The 20,517-nt window shown below is 41.3% G+C and overlaps 1 protein-coding gene across 2 annotated transcripts in view; it reads right to left on the bottom strand.

Moving 5' to 3' along the window:
- The window catches only part of PLAT (plasminogen activator, tissue type), a 30,637-nt gene extending 12,552 nt beyond the window's left edge, over window positions 1–18,085 (bottom strand). The window contains exons 1-6 of one of the 2 annotated variants that reach the window (XM_075207066.1): window positions 18,053–18,085; window positions 9,141–9,213; window positions 5,227–5,310; window positions 4,064–4,106; window positions 3,443–3,574; window positions 3,139–3,249 (exon numbers count right to left, since the gene is read on the bottom strand). In XM_075207066.1, the coding sequence (XP_075063167.1) occupies window positions 3,139–3,249; window positions 3,443–3,574; window positions 4,064–4,106; window positions 5,227–5,310; window positions 9,141–9,149 (379 nt within the window). In that variant the 5' untranslated portion in view covers window positions 9,150–9,213; window positions 18,053–18,085. Of the gene's footprint in view, window positions 1–3,138; window positions 3,250–3,442; window positions 3,575–4,063; window positions 4,107–5,226; window positions 5,311–9,140; window positions 9,214–14,623; window positions 14,712–18,052 lie in introns of those variants that run through there. The other variant, XM_075207067.1, reaches the window with a different exon arrangement.
- Window positions 18,086–20,517: the final 2,432 nt, after the last annotated feature.

Below are 20,517 nucleotides of genomic sequence, written 5' to 3'. Positions count from 1 at the left end.
CATTATCAGTGTATACAGATACTCATTATTCCATGCATCATCCTTATTATCTGTGTAAATGATACTCAGCATCATTATAAAATGCATCATTCTTGTATAGAGATACTCACCATCATTATACAGTACAGTGCAGTGTCTTTATAATCAGTGTATAGAGATAGAATCATTGTACATTGCAGCGTGATCATTATTAGTGTCTAGAGTCTACTCTATTAGTCTCTTCTACTCCATCTCAGTGTCTCAGTCATCTACCGCCCCTACTTCCCAATTTCTTGATAATTTTGCTGCCTGTCTATCCCACTACCTCTCCTCAGACCTCCCCTCCATCCTCCTCCTGACTTTAACACCCCATTTACAACCCCACTGACCCAGCATTCATCAAACCTTTTGCCTTTTCTTCCTCCTTTGGCATCTAACAATGGACCTCTTCCCCCACCCACTGTCTCGGTCACTCCATTGACCTTGTCTTCTTCCATCAATGTGCTTTTTCTGGCTTCTCCAACTCTCCCTTCCCACTCTCTGATCGCCATCACCATCTCCTCTCCTTCACTCTTTCCTCCTGCACTTCTCCCCATGCCCAAATCAACCCTTACTAGAGGCTATCTTGATCCTGCCATTTTGTCCTCTCCACTTGAAACTGTTGTCTCCACTCTGGCTTACCCCAACCTGGCGGACTCCCCCTACAACCACACCCTCACCACCGCTCTTGACTTTGCTGCCCCCATCTCTTCTGTCCACCTTCGCCGTTCTAAACTCTAACCTTGGCACTCCAAATCTACCCAACTGGCAGACTTCCTACATTTCATTTTTCATCCTCTCATCCTACAGTTCCGCCCTCTCCCTTGCTAAACAATCCTTCTTCAAGTCTCTCATCTCTTCACAGTCCTCTGATCCCTGCCTCCATCTTGCCACTTTCAACACATTCCTTTGCTTCCATCCTCCCTTACTGCCACTGACTTTTCCTCCTCTTCTCTCCTTTTTTCACTTCCAAAATTCAGACATGAAATCTCCTCCCATCTATCTTATGACACACCTATCACCTTATCCTCCTCTCCCTCCAGTCAACGCCTCTTGTGCTCCTTCCCCCCACTACGGGTGACGAAGTTCATTCTCTTATATTATCCTCTCCCTCCCTCAACCCTCCCCCTGGATCCCATCCCATCTCACCTCCTTTGCTGCCTCTCCCCACTGCCTGCTCCGACCTTGTTCACGTCTTCAATCTATTCCTCTCACTGGCATCTTCCCCTCATCCTTTAAACAGGCTATTGTTTCACTGATTCTTAAAAAACAAAATATTGACCCCACCTCACTCTCCAAATACCACCTAATTTCTCTTTCTATTCTCCCCTTTGTAGCAGCTTGTCTACAGCCGTCTCACCAGCTACCTCTCTGACAACTCCCTCATTGAACCTCTTCAATCTGGCTTTCAAACCCTCCATTGCCAGGAAACTGCTTGACCATGGTCACCAATGATCTTCACTCAGCCTCGCTGCGGTCTTTGACACTGTGTCTTTGACCCTCTCCTACTTCACACTTTTCACACCATTGACTTTTCTGACACCGTCCTTTTGTGATTCACCTCCTAGCTTGCCAACTGCTCCATCTCTGTTTCTACTTCTGGTTCCTCCTCCCTCATTCCATCCTTCCCGTAGGAATCCCACAGGGTTCTGTCCTTGGCCATCTGCCCTTTTCTCTGTACACCTCCTCTCTCGGTGACCTCATCAGTTCCTTCAGCCTCCAGTACCACCTCTATGCTGACGACACTCAACCTCTCATTTCCTGATCTCTCCCCTTCCTTCCCCTCTCGGCTGTCCAGTTGCCTCTCCGCCATCTCCTCCTGGATGTCCTTACGCTTTCTCAAACTTAGCATGGCCAAAATTGATTTCACTGTCTTCTCTCCATCAAGAGTCTTCTCCCCTTCCGACCTCTTTATCACTGACAACATCACTACCTCCTATGTTCCCCAGCTCTGCTGCCTGAGTGTCATTCTTGACTCTTCCCTCTCCTTTGTCCCCTACATTCAATCTCTTGCCTAATCCTGACGCTTCCAGCTCCGCAACATAGCTCGTATCAGACTCTTCCTCTCCCAGGATGCCGTCAAAACTCATATCCACTCACTGATCATTTCTTGTCTCGACTACTGCAGCCCTCTTCTTACAGACCTCCGCCGCTCCCATTTCGATCTATATGTAATGCTGTAGCTAGATTTATCTTCCTCTCTCACCGCTCCACATCTGCCTCCCCTCTCTGCCAAGTCTTACACTGGCTTCCCTTCCCCTACAGAATCCTCTTCAAACTCCTCACCCTCACATACAAGGCCCTCTCCAACTCCACTGCTCCCTACATCTCCAGCCTCATCTCCATACATACTCCCTCCTGCCCTCTCCGGACGGCCAATGACCATCACCTTTCCTCCTCTCTGGTAACCCCATCTCCCTCCCTTAGCCAAGATTTCTCCCATGTTGCTCCCCCCCCAGCACTGGAATGATCTCCCTCGTTCTATCAGACTATCCCCTAGCCTGTATAGCTTCAAACGGTCATTAACAACTCACCTGTTCATAAAAGCATACCAGTCCTCCACTTAACCATTTCACCATGTAGTATAGCTCACCCTTTTTCATCCTTCATCTCTCCCACTCTTGCTTCTTGCCCTCATATCCCCATACATTGGCTCACCCCAATGTGTCAACCATTTGTCTGCCCCTTTCCCTTTACATTGTACGCTCTAGTGAACAGGGCATTCATCCATCCGGTTCTCATTACCTATATCTTTTGCTCACCAGCTACCTCCTGCTTAGGCTCTCTACCCCTTGACCCCATTCCTCCATTGTGTTCGCACCTCTTTCAGTGGCTCTTAATCTCTTAGTTTCTTCGACGCTATTGGGCGCAGGTTACAGCTTGCACTGAATATACCCCTTGCACCCCATTACCCATCCAGGCTATCTGTAGCTGTCTTGAGAGTTGTAGTATTATTGGTTTACTGTACTGTACTGTTATACCATGTACTGTCTTGTTGTTTGCCCACTGTACAGTGCTGGAGGGCACATGTGGTGCGCTATAAATAAAAGTTAATAATAATAATAATAATAATAATCATAATCATAATAATAATAATATTAAAGATACTCATTTCCATACCTATTTCACAGTGCTCTCCAGTGAATCCTCTGAGACAGTGGCACAGATAGTGTGAGGAGTAGAGAGCCTGCTGACAGCGCCCCCCATTGTAGCAGAGCGGTTCTGCACAGTCTGTTGAAAGAGGTGAGTAAATAATTTGTCTAATCGTCCCCTCACTTGCAGTTAGTGTAAATGACAGCTCATCTTTGTCCTCGATTTCACACATGAATAATAAACTTAAAGCAAGTAGCCTTTCTTATCTGTGGGGGTCAGTCTTATGCCTCTTGCTCTCCAATCGTCTTCACGGTCAGTTCACACTTCTTACCTGTAAATGGCACACTGTGACATCTGCTCCGCCCATCCGCACAGCGACAGAACTCCACCCTCCGTCCAGCAGGACGCAGCCAGGTGTCTCCACCCTTGAATATTCTTCCTGAGGGCCGTTCCATGCACAAGGCTATAGGGAAGGAAAAAGAGAGGTAACCCATATGTAGCAAACAATATTCCCCTTTCCTGCATTTACCCCTGGCACCAAAAACTCCATACGCCCATACCTGCTCTATAGCTTCCAACCACAATATCAATCAAACTTATCTGGAATACAAATTCCTTAAAATGTACCTGTCACCTACACACAATGGAAGCAGCCATTCTGCAGTGGAACCAATATTCATGAATTGGATAAAGAGTTTACTAGTTTGCAATTACTGCAACTTCAGCTTAGACTGTCTCTTTCCTCAGCTTTATGTAGAAAGCACTGACAATATGGACGGACAGTGAGGAGACATACATACCAGTAAATTATTACAAATGTAATTATTTCTGGAACATATGGTACAGTATGTTAGGTGAGAGGTGCACTTTATTCACACATCATATACCCCTGATAGCACACACACCCTCCCCCAAACAGAACCTCCCAAAGTGACGGCTTATTGATAATCACATTTATATGTCCTGGTTCCTCTCTTCTCTCGATGATGAACAACCTAAAAAGGAAGTGACACAGGCGTTAATGAGCCCATTGTGAAGCGAGATGCCTCTATAGAGGAGGAAAACAAATATACAGGGGACAAAGGCATGTGTATTAATAAACTTATTCCAATTAACACAATGTGACGACACCCGACACACATGTTAATAAAATGTTCGTAAACACAGATGTTGCTAATAACTTAAAGTCACTGGTATTAAACTGGTTCACTACTTCCAATCACATAAGTAGCACACACAGTCTGTCTGTCTGTGTCTGTGTCTGTGCTAAGGAATTTAGACTGTAAGCCCCAATGGGGCAGGGACTGATGTGAGTAAGTTCTCTGCACAGCGATGTGGAATTAGTGGCGCTATATAAATAAATGGTGATGATGATGAAGATGATGATGCCTTTTATATAGAGTTCTAAATAAGTGGAGGATTATTTAACTTTTGCCATGTTAAGGAAACATTTATCATGCCAATTATTTCCCATGATCTATAATATTTAGCAAAATGTTAAGTTTGATGGAGGTCTGCAGACAAGCAAAATAGCGACCACTGCAACACTAAGTGACTTTGTTAAAGAATGTCAGATATCATATGAATAATAAATGATCACACTTTAAAACAAGAATTCCACACAAAATTAAAATTAAGTTTTGGGTTAAGTCTACCAAGATGAGCAAAAATACGAATTTTTAATAACCCTGTTCAAGCACTGAATGTAATTTTATCATATTGAACTCCTTTAAGCTTAAAGATTGAACCTGCCCTTCAATAACAGTTTGTTGGTTATACCTCAGTTGGGGCATGAGATTACCAGGATTAATGGAGAATGCTATGGTGGCTACGTAATGGCTGGGGCATAGCGTGATTTTCCTAGAGCAGAGGCTCTTAACCCAACCACCATGAACCAACAATGGGTCGCTATCTTGTTGGCTTTTTGGTGCATCATTTACTATTATGCTGTCGTATTAACTTTGTAAGCATTATTTGTATTTTAATAAGAATACTCAGACACTAAAGTCATAAAAAAAAGAATACATTATGCAAAGCTGCACCGTGGTTTGCAAACCTACAAACCTAACCGAGGCTCTGGCCTAAGGTTAAGGACTCAGTCCTAGACCCTCTCACCTCTTGCATGGAAGATAAGACCTGGACGAGGATGAGCATCAGGATGACCGTCGTGGCTTTGTGGCCAAGAGGAGACATATGAACCTGCATGGAAAAGTAAGACAGAGCAAATGATTAGCCAAAAATAAGGGTCTTAAATATACTGTAAGTTATGAGTCCCCATAACACAATTTTTGTTTGCTGTATTTAGGGAAACAACATGTTGATGTAGGATTTATGCATTACATTGTTTTTTTTTTTTAGATAGTTTGCAACTAAGAGTTCACACAAAGCCTTGTTGCTGTGTTTGACAGTGAGGGGGGTGAAGTCCTAGGGAAAATGGCACAAGAGGGCACCAAAAGCCATTGCTGAAAACTTTTGTCCCACGATACCCCATTCATACTGCCCACAGCCTCATCTGTCAACACATAGCAAAATAACTTTACGGTTGATGAAGGAGTAACATGCCATTTGGTGAAGCACCAAGGAAATGTGGGTAGAGATATGCAAATTGTCACTTTTTTTTTATCTTTAACGCTAACTCACATTTAAAGCTAATTTTTTCCCACCCTTTAGTCTTAACATTTTATATTATCATACAGCTAACTGTATGGTAGTAGTCCTTTAATCTTGTGTTAGGCTGGGCACGCACTGCAGTGTTTTCAGACGATTATCGGGCCAATCAGACGATAAACAACTGGTTGGCCCGATATCACAGCAGTGTGTACCCTGCCACGATAAACGATTATCTTTTCAATGTCCTTTGTGTCATTGGACGAGACCATTAAACTGAACTAATAATCTCGCTCAATGATGGAACAATGTCATTCCAATTCTGCAGTGTGTATGCACTTATGACTGTCTTTGTCCTGTCCTCGCAGTGGCACAACTCTCACAGCTCTGTCACTCCATTCAGATGCAGCCAGCCCCGTGGCGGAAAGAAATGCACGAATGAGCTGGAGGCAAGAGGCAGGGAATGAAGGGATTGGGCGATGATTATTATTACCATTTATTTATATAGCTCCACTAATTCCGCAACGCTGTACAGAGAACTCACTCACATCAGTCCCTGCCCCATTGGAGCTTACAGTCTAAATTCCCTAACACACACAGACACACAGACTAGGATCAATTTGATAGCAGCAAATTAACCTACCAGTATGTTTTTGGAGTGTGGGAGTAAACGGAAGCACCCGGAGGAAACCCACGCAAACATGGGGAGAACATACAAACTCCTCACAGATAAGGCCATGGTCGGGAGTTGAACTCATGACCCCAGTGCTGTGAGGCAGAAGTGCTAACCACTTAGCCACCGTGCTGGGCGATGAGAGAAGGATTATTACGATGCCATTTTGCAATGCACTTAAGTCCTCCTCCTAGTCCAGAACTTTGTAGCAACAAACATGATGTGACCCCTGCAGATATCATTTCTACTCTGTTGAGAAGCCAACACCTGTCTGGCAGGTGGAGCAGCATCACTGTAAGCAGACTCAATTATAGAGTAGCAAAGATAACATGTCACTTTGCTTGGCCTGGACTACAATGCCTGAATGAATCCTCTGAGATGCACCCGATGGTTATGACAGATGAAGAGCACAGATAGATCTAATTACAGCCCTGTATGCTGTAGACCATGAATCTTTATGCATCATCAGATGACTCATAAGCTTATGTTATAAAGTAGAGAAAAACATTACTCCAGGCCTGGTGTGACCCTTCAGATTTCTACAGAAACTTCTAGCTGGCTCAGAGCCGGAGAAACTTGGAAGGAAAATTAGGTGATCTTATATTTTCTTCTTCATCTCTCAACGTCTTCATTAATTCCACAAATATGCCTCACACACCAACTGTTATATATTTATATGTAACACAACCACTTTCCTGGCAGATGACATTTAGGACAGCTAACTGAAGTGGTTTGGTCATCGATTTATAAATCTTGGAAATATTTGTTTTCAGTGTTTATCATGGCCAGACACAATTACACAACTACTAAGGGGACGATTCAATTAGCCGTGAGGTTCCGTAGGATCCTTGTATGATGGGCTTCCGCAGGATGTGTCAGGTAACGATCTTCACTCATTTTTGCTCATACCTCAGAAGTGCAAACACAAATAAGAGATATGTCATAGTTGCCTACTCTCCTGTTCGGGAGACTGCCAAATTTTTGGGAGTACTCCCGGGCAAGCAGAGCAGCCTCCTGGTTCCTATCCACCTCAATAGTAAAATGTTGAAGGGGTGGGGCTGCAAATTGCATGTCACTGTTGCCCCGCCCCCTGCTGTAATTGGCTAGAAAATGTGATTGATGCTTAGTGGCATGGCCGAATTTTGTGATCCGTTAACCCCCCCTCACGATCTCCCGGATTAGTAGTTGCCAAAGTTGACAAGTATGAGATATGTTCGGTACTGTAATTGCGGTATTTGTGTACAGATCACAGGAGATTCCTGCGGTACCTCGCATCTAATTGCATCGCCCCCTGAGTGTTAGTTATAATGAGTATATTCTAGATTATCACTTTCTTTTTCTAATAGAAATATGTTTTCTTCTACATGGCATTTTGAAAAAAATGCATCTTGATTTTATTCAGGGTTTTCCATTAGGAGAAATTGTCATTAGAGTTCGTCCACAAGGAAAAAATTGTCTCTCAGCGTTCTCAGCAGGAGACAACATGAGAAAAACACCAGGGGCTAGATTTACTAAGCTGGGGGTTTGAAAAAGTGGGGATGTTGCCTATAGCAACCAATCAGATTACAGCTGTCTTATTGTAGAAAGTACTAAATAAATGAAAGCTAGAATCTGATTGGTTGCTATAGGCAACATCCCCACTTTTTCAAACCCGCAGTTTAGTAAATCTAGCCCCAGGACATCTATCAGCAGAGAGAGCTCCATAGATAACAGTATATATGGCATGAGGCTGTAAGAAACTGAGGCTTCTATGCTGAACCCTTTTTCCCAGTGTTTTTCTTGAGACCCCCCCATTGACATTCTGCATAAATGTATTTCAATAAAAGTGGATTTACACCTCAATTAAAAAAAAACATTTTCCATGTTTACTTTGTGATCTAAATACTTTATAAACCAGCAGCACTGTGTGATCCTGTCCTATAATCTGCAGTCAGGAGATCACTGGATATTATATATAAACCCAGCACTGTGTGATCCTGTCCTGATAATCTGCAGTCAGGAGATCACTGGACATTATATATAAACCAGCACTGTGTGATCCTGTCCTGATAATCTGCAGTCAGGAGATCACTGGACATTATATATAAACCAGCACTGTGTGATCCTGTCCTGATGATCTAGTCAGGAGATCACTGGACATTATATATAAACCCAGCATTGTATGATCCTGTCCTGATAATCTAGTCAGGAGATCGCTGGACATTATATATAAACCAGCACTGTGTGATCCTGTTTTGATAATCTGCAGTTGGGAGATCACTGGACATTATATATAATCCCAGCACTGTGTGATCCTGTCCTGATAATCTGCAGACAGGATATCACTGGACATTATATATAAACCAGCACTGTGTGATCCTGTCCTGATAATCTGCAGAGAGGAGATCACTGGACATTATATATAAACCAGCACTGTGTGATCCTGTCCTGATAATCTGCAGTCAGGAGATCACTGGACATTATATATAAACCCAGCACTGTGTGATCCTGTCCTGATAATCTGCAGTCAGGAGATCACTGGACATTATATATAATCTCAGCACTGTGTGATCCTGTCCTGATAGTCTGTAGTCAGAAGATCACTGAACATTATAAACCCAGCACTGTGGTAGCCTATCCCGATCACTAGACTGTAGTTATACCCAGCACGATGTGATCTTTTCCAGATCACTGGATTTGAGATACAATCCCAGCACTGTGAAATCCCGTTATCTTACTTATATTATGTGACCGTTGTTGGTCCACTTACCTTCTGCATTGTTCTAGCTGTGCTACAGGCTCTCTCTCAGTGGCTCTTTATTCTCCCAGCAGACTTGATGCAGCTGCAGAGAGAGAGACAGAGAGGACAACATTACTGAAGGATTAGTCAGCGGAGAGAAAGAAAGGAGATAGAAAGCGGGAGCGACGTGTTATGGGAGGAGAGAGGACCCCAACAGCACAGAGAAAAGAATAGGAAGGCACTTCATAAAAAGGAAGTTATATAGACATAAAGAAGATGGGATGAATGTGCAAAGTATACAAGAAGGCAGGGAAGCAATTAATCAGACAGTAATAGGCAGAGGGAAGTGTAAGGAAGCCGGTAATGGGATAGTAGAGCAGACAGTAAATAAAGAATTTAAGAGATAATTTTAGCTATAGAGAAACACAATGTAACAAATTATTGGAGCAGAGTAGAGTAAACACCAGTTTCAAATATGTTTGTGGCAGTTTCAATCTCTAAAGCATTTACAATGTTTAATTCATATTCCCCAACTGCACAGTACCACTTCTGTACGTACATATGCCAATGCCCAGCAATTCTTCTTCACCTTAAAAACTACTGTAATAATAAGACTGCAGCAACTATGGGGAAATTTTACGGCTTTTTCCAAGCTGTGTGTGATGTAAGGTAGAAGTGGGCATATTAGGCGTGTTTCCTTCAAACATTATTGTGGTACATGCATTAACACTGAGTGATGCAAGGAAAGTAGGTGGTGCATGATTCTTGGGTACATAAGTACAGACCGATGGAACTGAGCACAACAGACAAACATTAAAGTGGGGTAACACATGTATGAAAGTAGTACTGAAGTTTCAGAATTTAGAACATGAACAGAGTAAAATGCTGAATAGTGGAAAACAATGTCCTAAAGTACAAAATATTAAAATATATATTTATATATATCATGAAAATTTAATGCAATCAAATATTAAGTAGAAAAATATATTATTATACGCCTCCCGACTCCCATTTCGAGGTCTCTTTTGCCCCCAAATATCATAGACTTTTTTCTTTGTAATAGTCGCTGTTAAGGGTCCGATGTATAGACCTGAATAAACGATTCTATGAGCTCCCATAAGTGCCTGTTTGGCTTCTATATTTATAATAGCATTCCCCGTGTGTAACAAACCTAGGGGCCTATTTATCAAAGCTATCCCCCCCTGTGAAATCCGCAAAAACTGCTGTTTTCGGGGATTTATCACTAAATTACTATGTATTATAGCAGGGGTTGGCAACCTTTTTCTATCGGAATGCCGGCTAAAATCTAGTCAAGCCCAGGTGTGCCAGTTGTGTGTGTGTATATATATATATATATATATATATCAATATATACACAGATAGGAGGATGAAATGGCGCCAATATAGGTAGTGTTAGCTGGTAACAATCACCCAGACAGTCAATAATTACTGATATGCAGAGTATGAATCTTAGCAAGCTGGTACAGTCATTATTCAACAGCTTCCAGATACTCCAACTATATACCGAAATGCAGACAGAGAAAAACAAAAGACACTGTGTAGCAGTATCCCTTGTACTACAGGATTACAGATAAGCTTTTATAATATATATATATTGCTGAGTGGAGTTTGCAAGCAGTGAATTTGCTGTGGTTGATGATCCAGATATAATATATCTTCACAAGCAGTTTACACATCGGTTCCTGACTCACTTGGCTGTTTGGAGACTACGTTCAGATTATTCTGACACAGATAAGCTGTTTATTTATATCTACTTGGTACGCTGCCACCTATTATTTACTGTACATCACGGGTGCCTTTGCAACTACATCTTTTGTTTTTCTCTGTCTGCATTTCGGTATATAGTTGGAGTATCTGGAAGCTGTTGAATAATGACTGTACCAGCTTGCTAAGATTCATACTCTGCATATCAGCAATTATTGACTGTCTGGGTGATTGTTACCAGCTAACACTACCTATATTGGCGCCATTTCATCCTCCTATCTGTGTATATATTGATTTATTCATTATCGGAGTACCATCCGTAATCTGGGAGGGAGGCTGCCTTATCTTATGAAGAAAGTGTTTTCCTATATTGGATATTTATTAATTTCTACTCACATATTCTGTGTTTGAGCGCCACGTTTTAATCTATCTGCTGCTTTATATATATATATATATATATATATATATATATATATACACACACATACACATACAGAGCTGCCTAGAGAAATTCATGGCCCCAGTACAGCAACTCCATGGGTCCTCCCTTATAGTTAAGCATAGTTAAAAAAATGTTGTGCCGCCGCTTTGCGGCGGCACAACATTTTTTTCCCATGCGAGTGGTCATACAATTGGGGTGTGGCAGTACATCATTGGGGGCATGTCTAGCAAGTGAAAAGCACCAGGCCACCCTCTTACAGAAGGATGCATTACTCACACATGCCCCCTTGCTCAGCAGCTTTGCTCACATATGTCCCCTCATGCTTTAATCACACTTGCCCCCCCTATGCCCAGCACCTTTAGTGACACATGCCCCTCTCCATCACACCTTCTTCTCCACTGCACAGCATGGGAAGATATCCAGCAGCCCACCGAGTACCATGTGACCACTGCAGTCACATGACCTGGCGTCTGAAGGTACCTGAGCTGAAGGGGATTTAGCCACTACCGATTCTCCTGCACTCAATAATTTTTTTTTTAAAAAAAAGGACTTTTAAAATATTTTTTTTTCTTTCAAAATTAGGTCTCCAGAGGGGACTCGGGCCACCAAGCAGGCCCAGGTAATTTGTAGCCACCCCCTCCCCTCTCGGCGGCTATATATATATATATATATATATATATATATATATATATATATATATATATATAATTATTTCTCAGTTTATGAGGCTAATATCATATTAACAGTAAGGGACCAGCAAAAAAAAAATGTTATGCCGCACAGTAGTGCCCCAGTTCACATCATACCTCATAATTGTGCCTCCAATTCATCTTATGCCACATAGTTGTGCCCCCAATTCATACTTTTCCACAGTTGCCCCCAGAAATACATAGTATGTCACAGTTGCCCCCATAAATACATAGTATGTCACAGTTGCCCCCAGAAACACATAGTATGCCACAGTTGCCCCCAGAAACACATAATATGCAACAGTTGCCCCCAGAAACACATAAAATGCCACAGTTGCCCCCAGAAACACATAAAATGCCACAGTTGCCCCCAGAAACACATAAAATGCCACAGTTGCCCCCACAAACACATAAAATGCCACAGTTGCCCCCAGAAACACATAATATGCCACAGTTGCCCCCAGAAACACATAGTATGCCACAGTTGCCCCCAGAAACACATAATATGCCACAGTTGCCTCCAGAAACACATAATATGCCACAGTTGCCCCCAGAAACATAGTATGCCACAGTTGCCCCCAGAAACACATAATATGCCACAGTTGCCCCCAATACATTTTATGCCACAGTAATGCCCCATCGACTCTTATGGCCTCAGAATTGCATAAACAAATTTTTTAGGACACTAATAAATTAATAAAAAATTATATAATTTTATACTTACCTCTTCTAGCAGTGATCCAGTCCGCAAAAGTGCATGGGAGGAACTGCACAGCCGGCACTGAACTACTGCGCAAGCGCAGCAGTTCAGCTCTTCTCCGGCTGTCATTCAGAACAGTCGGACAGCCGGCGTGCCAGGACTCAGGGGGCTGCGTGCCACCTCTGGCACGCGTGCCGGGGGTTGCCGACCCCTGTATTATAGCATCGCAGCAGATATCTCAGATATGCTTCTCTCATCGTTTTTCTGAGCACTCCCCATAACAGTGTATGGGAAGTGCTCAGTAATGCTATATACTAATGGCCGAAACTAAGTTTTCCATGATGTTAATGTACGCCATCTGAAGCTGGTGTACATTAACGTGATTGAAAACTTTCACTGAAAACAGCTCTGCTCACAGCGCATGTGTGGAGGGATCACGTGATCCCTCCCTGTCACATGCTAATTAGTCTTTTATCATTTTACACTAACCTGCTCTGCGATCAGCGCATGCGCACAAGGGATGTTAAAAGCTGAAGAACTTCACTGAAGGACCGCATGAGAAAAGACAGTGTTAGGTAAGTGATAATCTTCATAGGAGCAGCCATTTTTCGGAACGGCTGTTCCTGTGTTGATTTTTTAATAAATATGAGAAACTTTTCAATCCGAATCTATGCGAAGAGGATTGAAAAGTTTCTACTAAAAAAACGAAGGGTAATAAATAGACCCCTAATCAGAGCCTCCTGTAATCGTGTTCAAAGCAATGCTGAATTATTTGTAGAGAGGGTGGCAATGCCCCCGTCCTGCTTCATTACATCCAAGTAGCCCCGCTATGACCAGATGAATGTTTGGGTAACATAATTGTGAGTCACTACCACATCTTGTTAGTAAGCTGACTAGTTCAGAGTCTGGTTATAGAAGCTTAAAGGGGACATTCTTCTGGTTTATGTTTTGTGTACTTGACACAGTCCATAGTAATGATGCAGCAATGATTACGAAACAGAGGATCATACATCCATGGTTCTTAGCATTGTCCAGATCAGCTACTGAAACAAGTAGGGAATAGGCATCCAGGATATTAGTCCTATTTACATTTGGTTCACATGCATCCTGTACTGCTATAAGTAGTACAACACATACGTGTGAACTGACTGTAATAGAATCATGTATCAGGTATGCATCAGGTCTAGCTGGATGGAAACAGCAGCTGCTGATGCATTATGTTTTGGTATGTCACAATAAATATGTTTCCATCTTTAACACAGACTGCTGGCAGCTTGTTATACCAGTGAACATTGTATGTCTCCCTCCTCTGCTGCGCACCAGGTCTTAGACATGTACAAGTAAGCGACTGCTGCTCATTTTTCTTCTGCAAAATATAATCTTATATTTGGAGAACAATGACAAAACCTGAGTCACTATGGATGGAATGTACAGCTGTCAGTGTAGGTGACGCACACCTGGATACAAGCATCACCTCACACAATGAACTTGCTGTCTTTCAATTAATTCTGGAAAGCACCTAGGGAATAAAGTACTTCTTGTTGACCCTATAAAAGCACAAGAGTACTGGTGGTTTCTAAATATCTCTAAAACACTTTTATGTTACAGCGGGCGGTCCATTAATGCCATTATGTATATATATATATATATATATATATATATATATATATATATATTGTATATACTCGAGTATAAGCCGACCCGAATATAAGCCGAGGACCGCAGAAAACTGGGAAAACTCATTGACTCGAGTATAAGCCGAGGGGGGGCTTTTTCAGCAGAAAAAACTCGGCTTATACACGAGTATATATGGTGTGTGTGTGTATATATATATATGTATACACACATATACACTTACATGTACAATATTATTTTATTATTTACATAGATATTATATAAACATGGTACTTCATTCAATTAGGGTATTACGCATCCTGTACTGTCCTCTGACACTAACCTTCTTTCCTGCAGCCTCAGTCCTGGTTATTACTCACTCTGGGAGCTGCTTCAGTCTGTTTACAGTGAGTATAGTGTGTGATCTTCTACCACAGCTGATAAGAGCTATCTCCCCCTTCCACAAGGGTTATCATCACTCCTAACTACACACAGCTCCCTCACAGGCTGCACTGCCAGGAACAGAGCTGACACCTTCCTTCAGAGCTTACACATAGAGCTTCGGTCAGAGATAGGTGCTCATCCAGGGGTGCTAAAGCTGGCATGGAAAGCAATGCCTATTACTTGTAGCAGACAAATCAAGGGAGCTTTATTTTATCAATACGATTTGATACGAGTTGAGCTAGGTAGATTCAGCTCCCTCTCACATTTATATCTGAATACTGAGTAGCCCCTCTCTGTGGCCCCCACTCACCCTGTGGCAGCCTCTTAGCTCTCAAACGAGCAGAGCAGAGGACTTGTCAGAGCCAGCACATGCACCTCACAGCACATGAGGTGCGGGGAGTTTAGGAGGAAAGAACAGCATCGCCGGGCCCCTACTCAAATTTTGCTATATGGCCCGACAATACCCGTTCTACCCCTGATTGGGGTACCTTTTTCTCCTGGATCACCAGAGGAAGTAACATACTTCCCACAAGGAAATATTGTAAATACTCCATATATTCAATAGTGAAAAATAGTGACCAAGACAAGTGGAAAATATATCACAGTTTTCCGCAATATCATATCACCAATAAGACAAAGCTAAAATAACCAATATCACCAATAAGAAAAAGCTAAAATAACCAATATCACCAATAAGACAGCTAAAATAACCAATATCACCAATAAGACAGCTAAAGTAACCAATATCACCAATAAGACAAAGCTAAAATACCAATATCACCAATAAGACAAAGCTAAAATAACCAATATCATCAATAAAACAGCTAAAATAACCAATATCACCAATAAGACAGCTAAAGTAACCAATATCACCAATAAGACAAAGCTAAAATACCAATATCACCAATAAGACAAAGCTAAAATAACCAATATCACCAATAAAACAGCTAAAATACCAATATCACCAATAAGACAAAGCTAAAATAACCAATATCACCAATAAGACAAAGCTAAAATACCAATATCACCAATAAGACAGAGCTAAAATAACCAATATCACTAATAAGACAAAGCTAAAATTACCAATGTCACCAATAAGACAGCTAAAATAACCAATATCACCAATAAGACAAAGCTAAAATAACCAATATCACCAATAAGATAAAGCTAAAATACCAATATCACCAATAAGACAAAGCTAAAATAACCAATATCACCAATAAGACAAAGCTAAAATTACCAATGTCACCAATAAGACAGCTAAAATAACCAATATCACCAATAAGACAAAGCTAAAATAACCAATATCACCAATAAGACAAGCTAAAATACCAATATCACCAATAAGACAGCTAAAATACCAATATCACCAATAAGACAACGCTAAAATACCAATATCACCAATAAAACAAAGCTAAATAAACCAATATCACCAATAAGACAAAGCTAATAAAATTACCAATGTCACCAATAAGACAGCTAAAATAACCAATATCACCAATAAGACAAAGCTAAAATAACCAATATCACAAATAAGACAAAGCTAAAATACCAATATCACCAATAAGACAAAGCTAAAATAACCAATATCACCAATAAGACAAAGCTAAAATACCAATATCACCAATAAGACAAAGCTAAAATAACCAATATCACCAATAAAACAGCTAAAATACCAATATCACCAATAAGACAAAGCTAAAATACCAGTATCACCAATAAGACAGCTAAAATAACCAATATCACCAATAAGACAAAGCTAAAATAACCAATATCACCATTAAAACAAAGCTAAAATTACCAATGTCACCAATAAGACAGCTAAAATACCAATATCACCAATAAAACAAAGCTAAAATAACCAATATCACCAATAACACAAAGCTAAAATAACCAATATCACCAATAAAACAAACCTAAAATAACCAATATCACCAATGCAACAAAGGTAAAATAACCAATATCACCATTAAAACAAAGCTAAAATACCAATATCACCAATAAAACAAAGGTAAAGTAACCAATATCACCAATAACACAAAGCTAAAATAACCAATATCACCAATAACACAAAGCCAAAGTAATTTACAAATGCATATTTGCCAACTGTTCCTAATTTTCAGGACAATGATTAGTCCCTGGAAATGTCCATATTTTTCAATATAAACCAACCAAATTCATTTTATTCTGCATGGCAAATGCAATTCTTTTCATCCATTCTACTATTCTGGGCTTTATAATTTACTATTTTTTTAAGAGGAGAGAAATTTAAAATGCTAGGGATTGCAGTGCCCCAAGGTCCTCCGAGACATTACTGTGCGTTATATCCACCCACTCAGCAGCAAAGTGTCCCTGGAAACTGTTTAAATGTTGCCAACTATGTAAATTGTCACAAAATGACACTTAAGATTCTTTATCTTGGAATAGTTGACCTGAACATATATTATACATTAGCATCCTTAACATGCAAAGTATAATAAGCTATAAATTAATATACACATTTTCTAACAATACAAAGCTCTAAAAGAACTGCAATAACTAAAACAACATACAGAGTGCATAACATAACAAGCTAAAATATATTTACACTGGAGACTGTGTCCTATATACTCAGATATATAGACCAGAGAAATGTCATATTGTATAAGTGTGATATATACACTGGATACTGCGCCCTATATACTGAGATACAGACCAGAGAAATGTTCTATTGTATAAATGTGATATATACACTGGAGACTGCATCCTATATACTGAGATACAGACGAGAGAAATGTCCTATTGTATAAATGTGATATATACACTGGAGACTGTGTCCTATATACTGAGATACAGACCAGAGAAATGTCCTATTGTATAAATGTGATATATACACTGGAGACTGTGTCCTATATACTGAGATACAGACCAGTGAAATGTCCTATTGTATAAATGTGATATATACACTGGAGACTGCATTCTATATACTGAGATAGAGAACAGAGAAATGTTCTATTGTATAAATGCGATATATACACTGGAGACTGTGTCCTATATACTGAGATAGAGAACAGAGAAATGTCCTAATGTATAAATGTGATATATACACTGGAGACTGTGTCCTATATACTGAGAAACAGACCAGAGAAAAATCCCACTGTATCATTGAAATATATACCACAAGATGTATACTCCTGAAATTCAGTACAGACCTGTTAGCTTTATTCCTTGGGTGCTTCTATTAATTCCTTGGACAATGAAAATTATATTTCTGTGAAATAAAGGCAGTTTCAGGTTCTGCACTCAGTAATTAGTGTTGCAGATCCTGTAACCAGAGGGAGTCACTTACCTCTGTAGATGTCTACCTCTGAAATGTGAAGAATTTAACTTAACTTCTGTCTTTATAAAGCTGGTAGCTGGGGGCAGGAAGGTTTTGAGTCAGTGGTAGAGCTTTGAATGACATCACTTATCTCCACCCTCTCCAAGGTTCATTTAAAGGGGCCACAAACCTAAAATACAAGTTGCTTTATATAAAGAAGTTAGTAATAATATTCACAGATATACTGTAACCCTTCCCATACCTTGGCAGAACTCAGTATATGTCACATGTATTACACTTGCTATAAAGCTGAGTACAACCTCTTGTTCTCATGTCATCTCATTTCATTTCAGGCTGATGAAACGCAGTCTACAGTGTGCTTTAATGGGATTACTAATAGGAAGTCCGCTATTCCTAGGAAAATAGTTTCTTTCATGATTACAACTATGGGGTCTATTTATAATTAGGGCTTTTTCCTATTTATCACCGACTATTGATCATGAACATCTGTGGTACAAGTACCACTGCTGTTCACATTAGCTTCCACCACCTATAGATGATGATAGGTGGGATACTGTAAGGAAAAATGATTTATTAATAAAATAAATTAATGTTTGTAAAAACAATAAAATAAAGCTATTTTCTTTATTTTCCCAATTTTAGATTTTTTTTTAAACCTTATTTTTTGCATACAAATCTAGAACTGGAAGCCCAAGTACATAGAGTGACCCTTCACTTACCTGGCAAACGTCCAGACTTCTCCTACCGCTGCCGCAAATAAAAAGACCTCTATATATGAAACATCTTCAGTTCTGATACGGTCAAGAAACCTTTACATATATATTTATCACCAATATTAGTAGGTGTTTAATTTAAGTCAACTCAGATTTTGGGTTTAGTGGTCCATTAATGAGATCAGGTCCCTTTGATTCTCTTATTAAAGAAAATATTATTTTAACCCCCACCCCCCCCCCCCCGCTGTTCGGTTTCCCCTTTTTGGCTGAATAGTCGGAAACCTGGTACTAGACTGGACAGGAAGAGAATAGAAATAAACCTGAACAGTATTGGCAATGAGAGAAAAACGGAAGGGAGCAGCCAGCATGCAGGTATTTTGTAAGACAGTACTGAAATAGAGGAGGTGAGTGAGGGGGGTTAGACTAAGTGCACAGAGAGAAAGGCAGACTTAATTAGATTGTCAGAATTCTAAGAATGACATCAATATTTTTTTGTGGGAACATGATAACCATGGCATTAGTCTTATCGTTTATTTATAAAACACCAACATATTGCACAGTGCTGTACATTGAGCGGATCATGATGCAAATTACTTACAGCGATATGAAACAGAAGGTAAAGGTGACCTTGCAAAAATGGGCTCACACTCTAATATTTCAATTCTTTGTTAGAATATGTCAATATGTATTGCACAGTGGAAGACCATAATAGGGACATATTGGGACCTTATTCATTGTAAGTGTATCTGACTGCCTCTCTGCCATCTCCTCCTGGATGTCCTCACGCTTCCTCAAAATTAACATCTCTAAAACTGAATTCATTGTCTTTCCTCCCTCCGGACTCCCCTCCCACCATGATCTCTCTATCGTTGTTAATAACACAACCATCTCCTCTGTCACCCAACTCCGTTGCCTGGGTGTCACCCTTGACACCTCTCTCTCTAACCCCCATATCTCCTCCACCCGTTCTCCCCTCTCTCACCTGGTCCCTTTCTCTCTCCCCTTGCATCACTGCCTCTCTCTCTAGCCCCCTCATCACCTCCACCCATTCTCCCCTCTCTCACCTGGTCCCTTTCTCTCTCCCCTTGCATCACTGCCTCTCTCTCTAGCCCCCTCATCTCCTCCACCCGTTCTCCCCTCTCTCACCTGGTCCCTTTCTCTCTCCCCTTGCATCACTGCCTCTCTCTCTAGCCCCCTCATCTCCTCCACCCATTCTCCCCTCTCTCACCTGGTCCCTTTCTCTCTCCCCTTGCATCACTGCCTCTCTCTCTAACCCCCTCATCTCCTCCACCCGTTCTCCCCTCTCTCACCTGGTACCTTTCTCTCTCCCCTTGCATCACTGCCTCTCTCTCTAGCCCCCTCATCTCCTCCACCCGTTCTCCCCTCTCTCACCTTGTACCTTTCCCTCTCCCCTTGCATCACTGCCTCTCTCTCTAGCCCCCTCATCTCCTCCACCCGTTCTCCCCTCTCTCACCTGGTCCCTTTCTCTCTCCCCTTGCATCACTGCCTCTCTCTCTAACCCCCTCATCTCCTCCACCCGTTCTCCCCTCTCTCACCTGGTCCCTTTCTCTCTCCCCTTGCATCACTGCCTCTCTCTCTCTAACCCCCTCATCTCCTCCACCCGTTCTCCCCTCCCTCACCTGGTCCCTTTCTCTCTCCCCTTGCATCACTGCCTCTCTCTCTAACCCCCTCATCTCCTCCACCCGTTCTCCCCTCTCTCACCTGGTCCCTTTCTCTCTCCCCTTGCATCACTGCCTCTCT

Source organism: Mixophyes fleayi, chromosome 4 (assembly GCF_038048845.1).
Source record: "Mixophyes fleayi isolate aMixFle1 chromosome 4, aMixFle1.hap1, whole genome shotgun sequence".
NCBI lineage: Eukaryota > Metazoa > Chordata > Amphibia > Anura > Limnodynastidae > Mixophyes > Mixophyes fleayi.
This window is presented reverse-complemented; position numbering and strand designations above follow the sequence as displayed.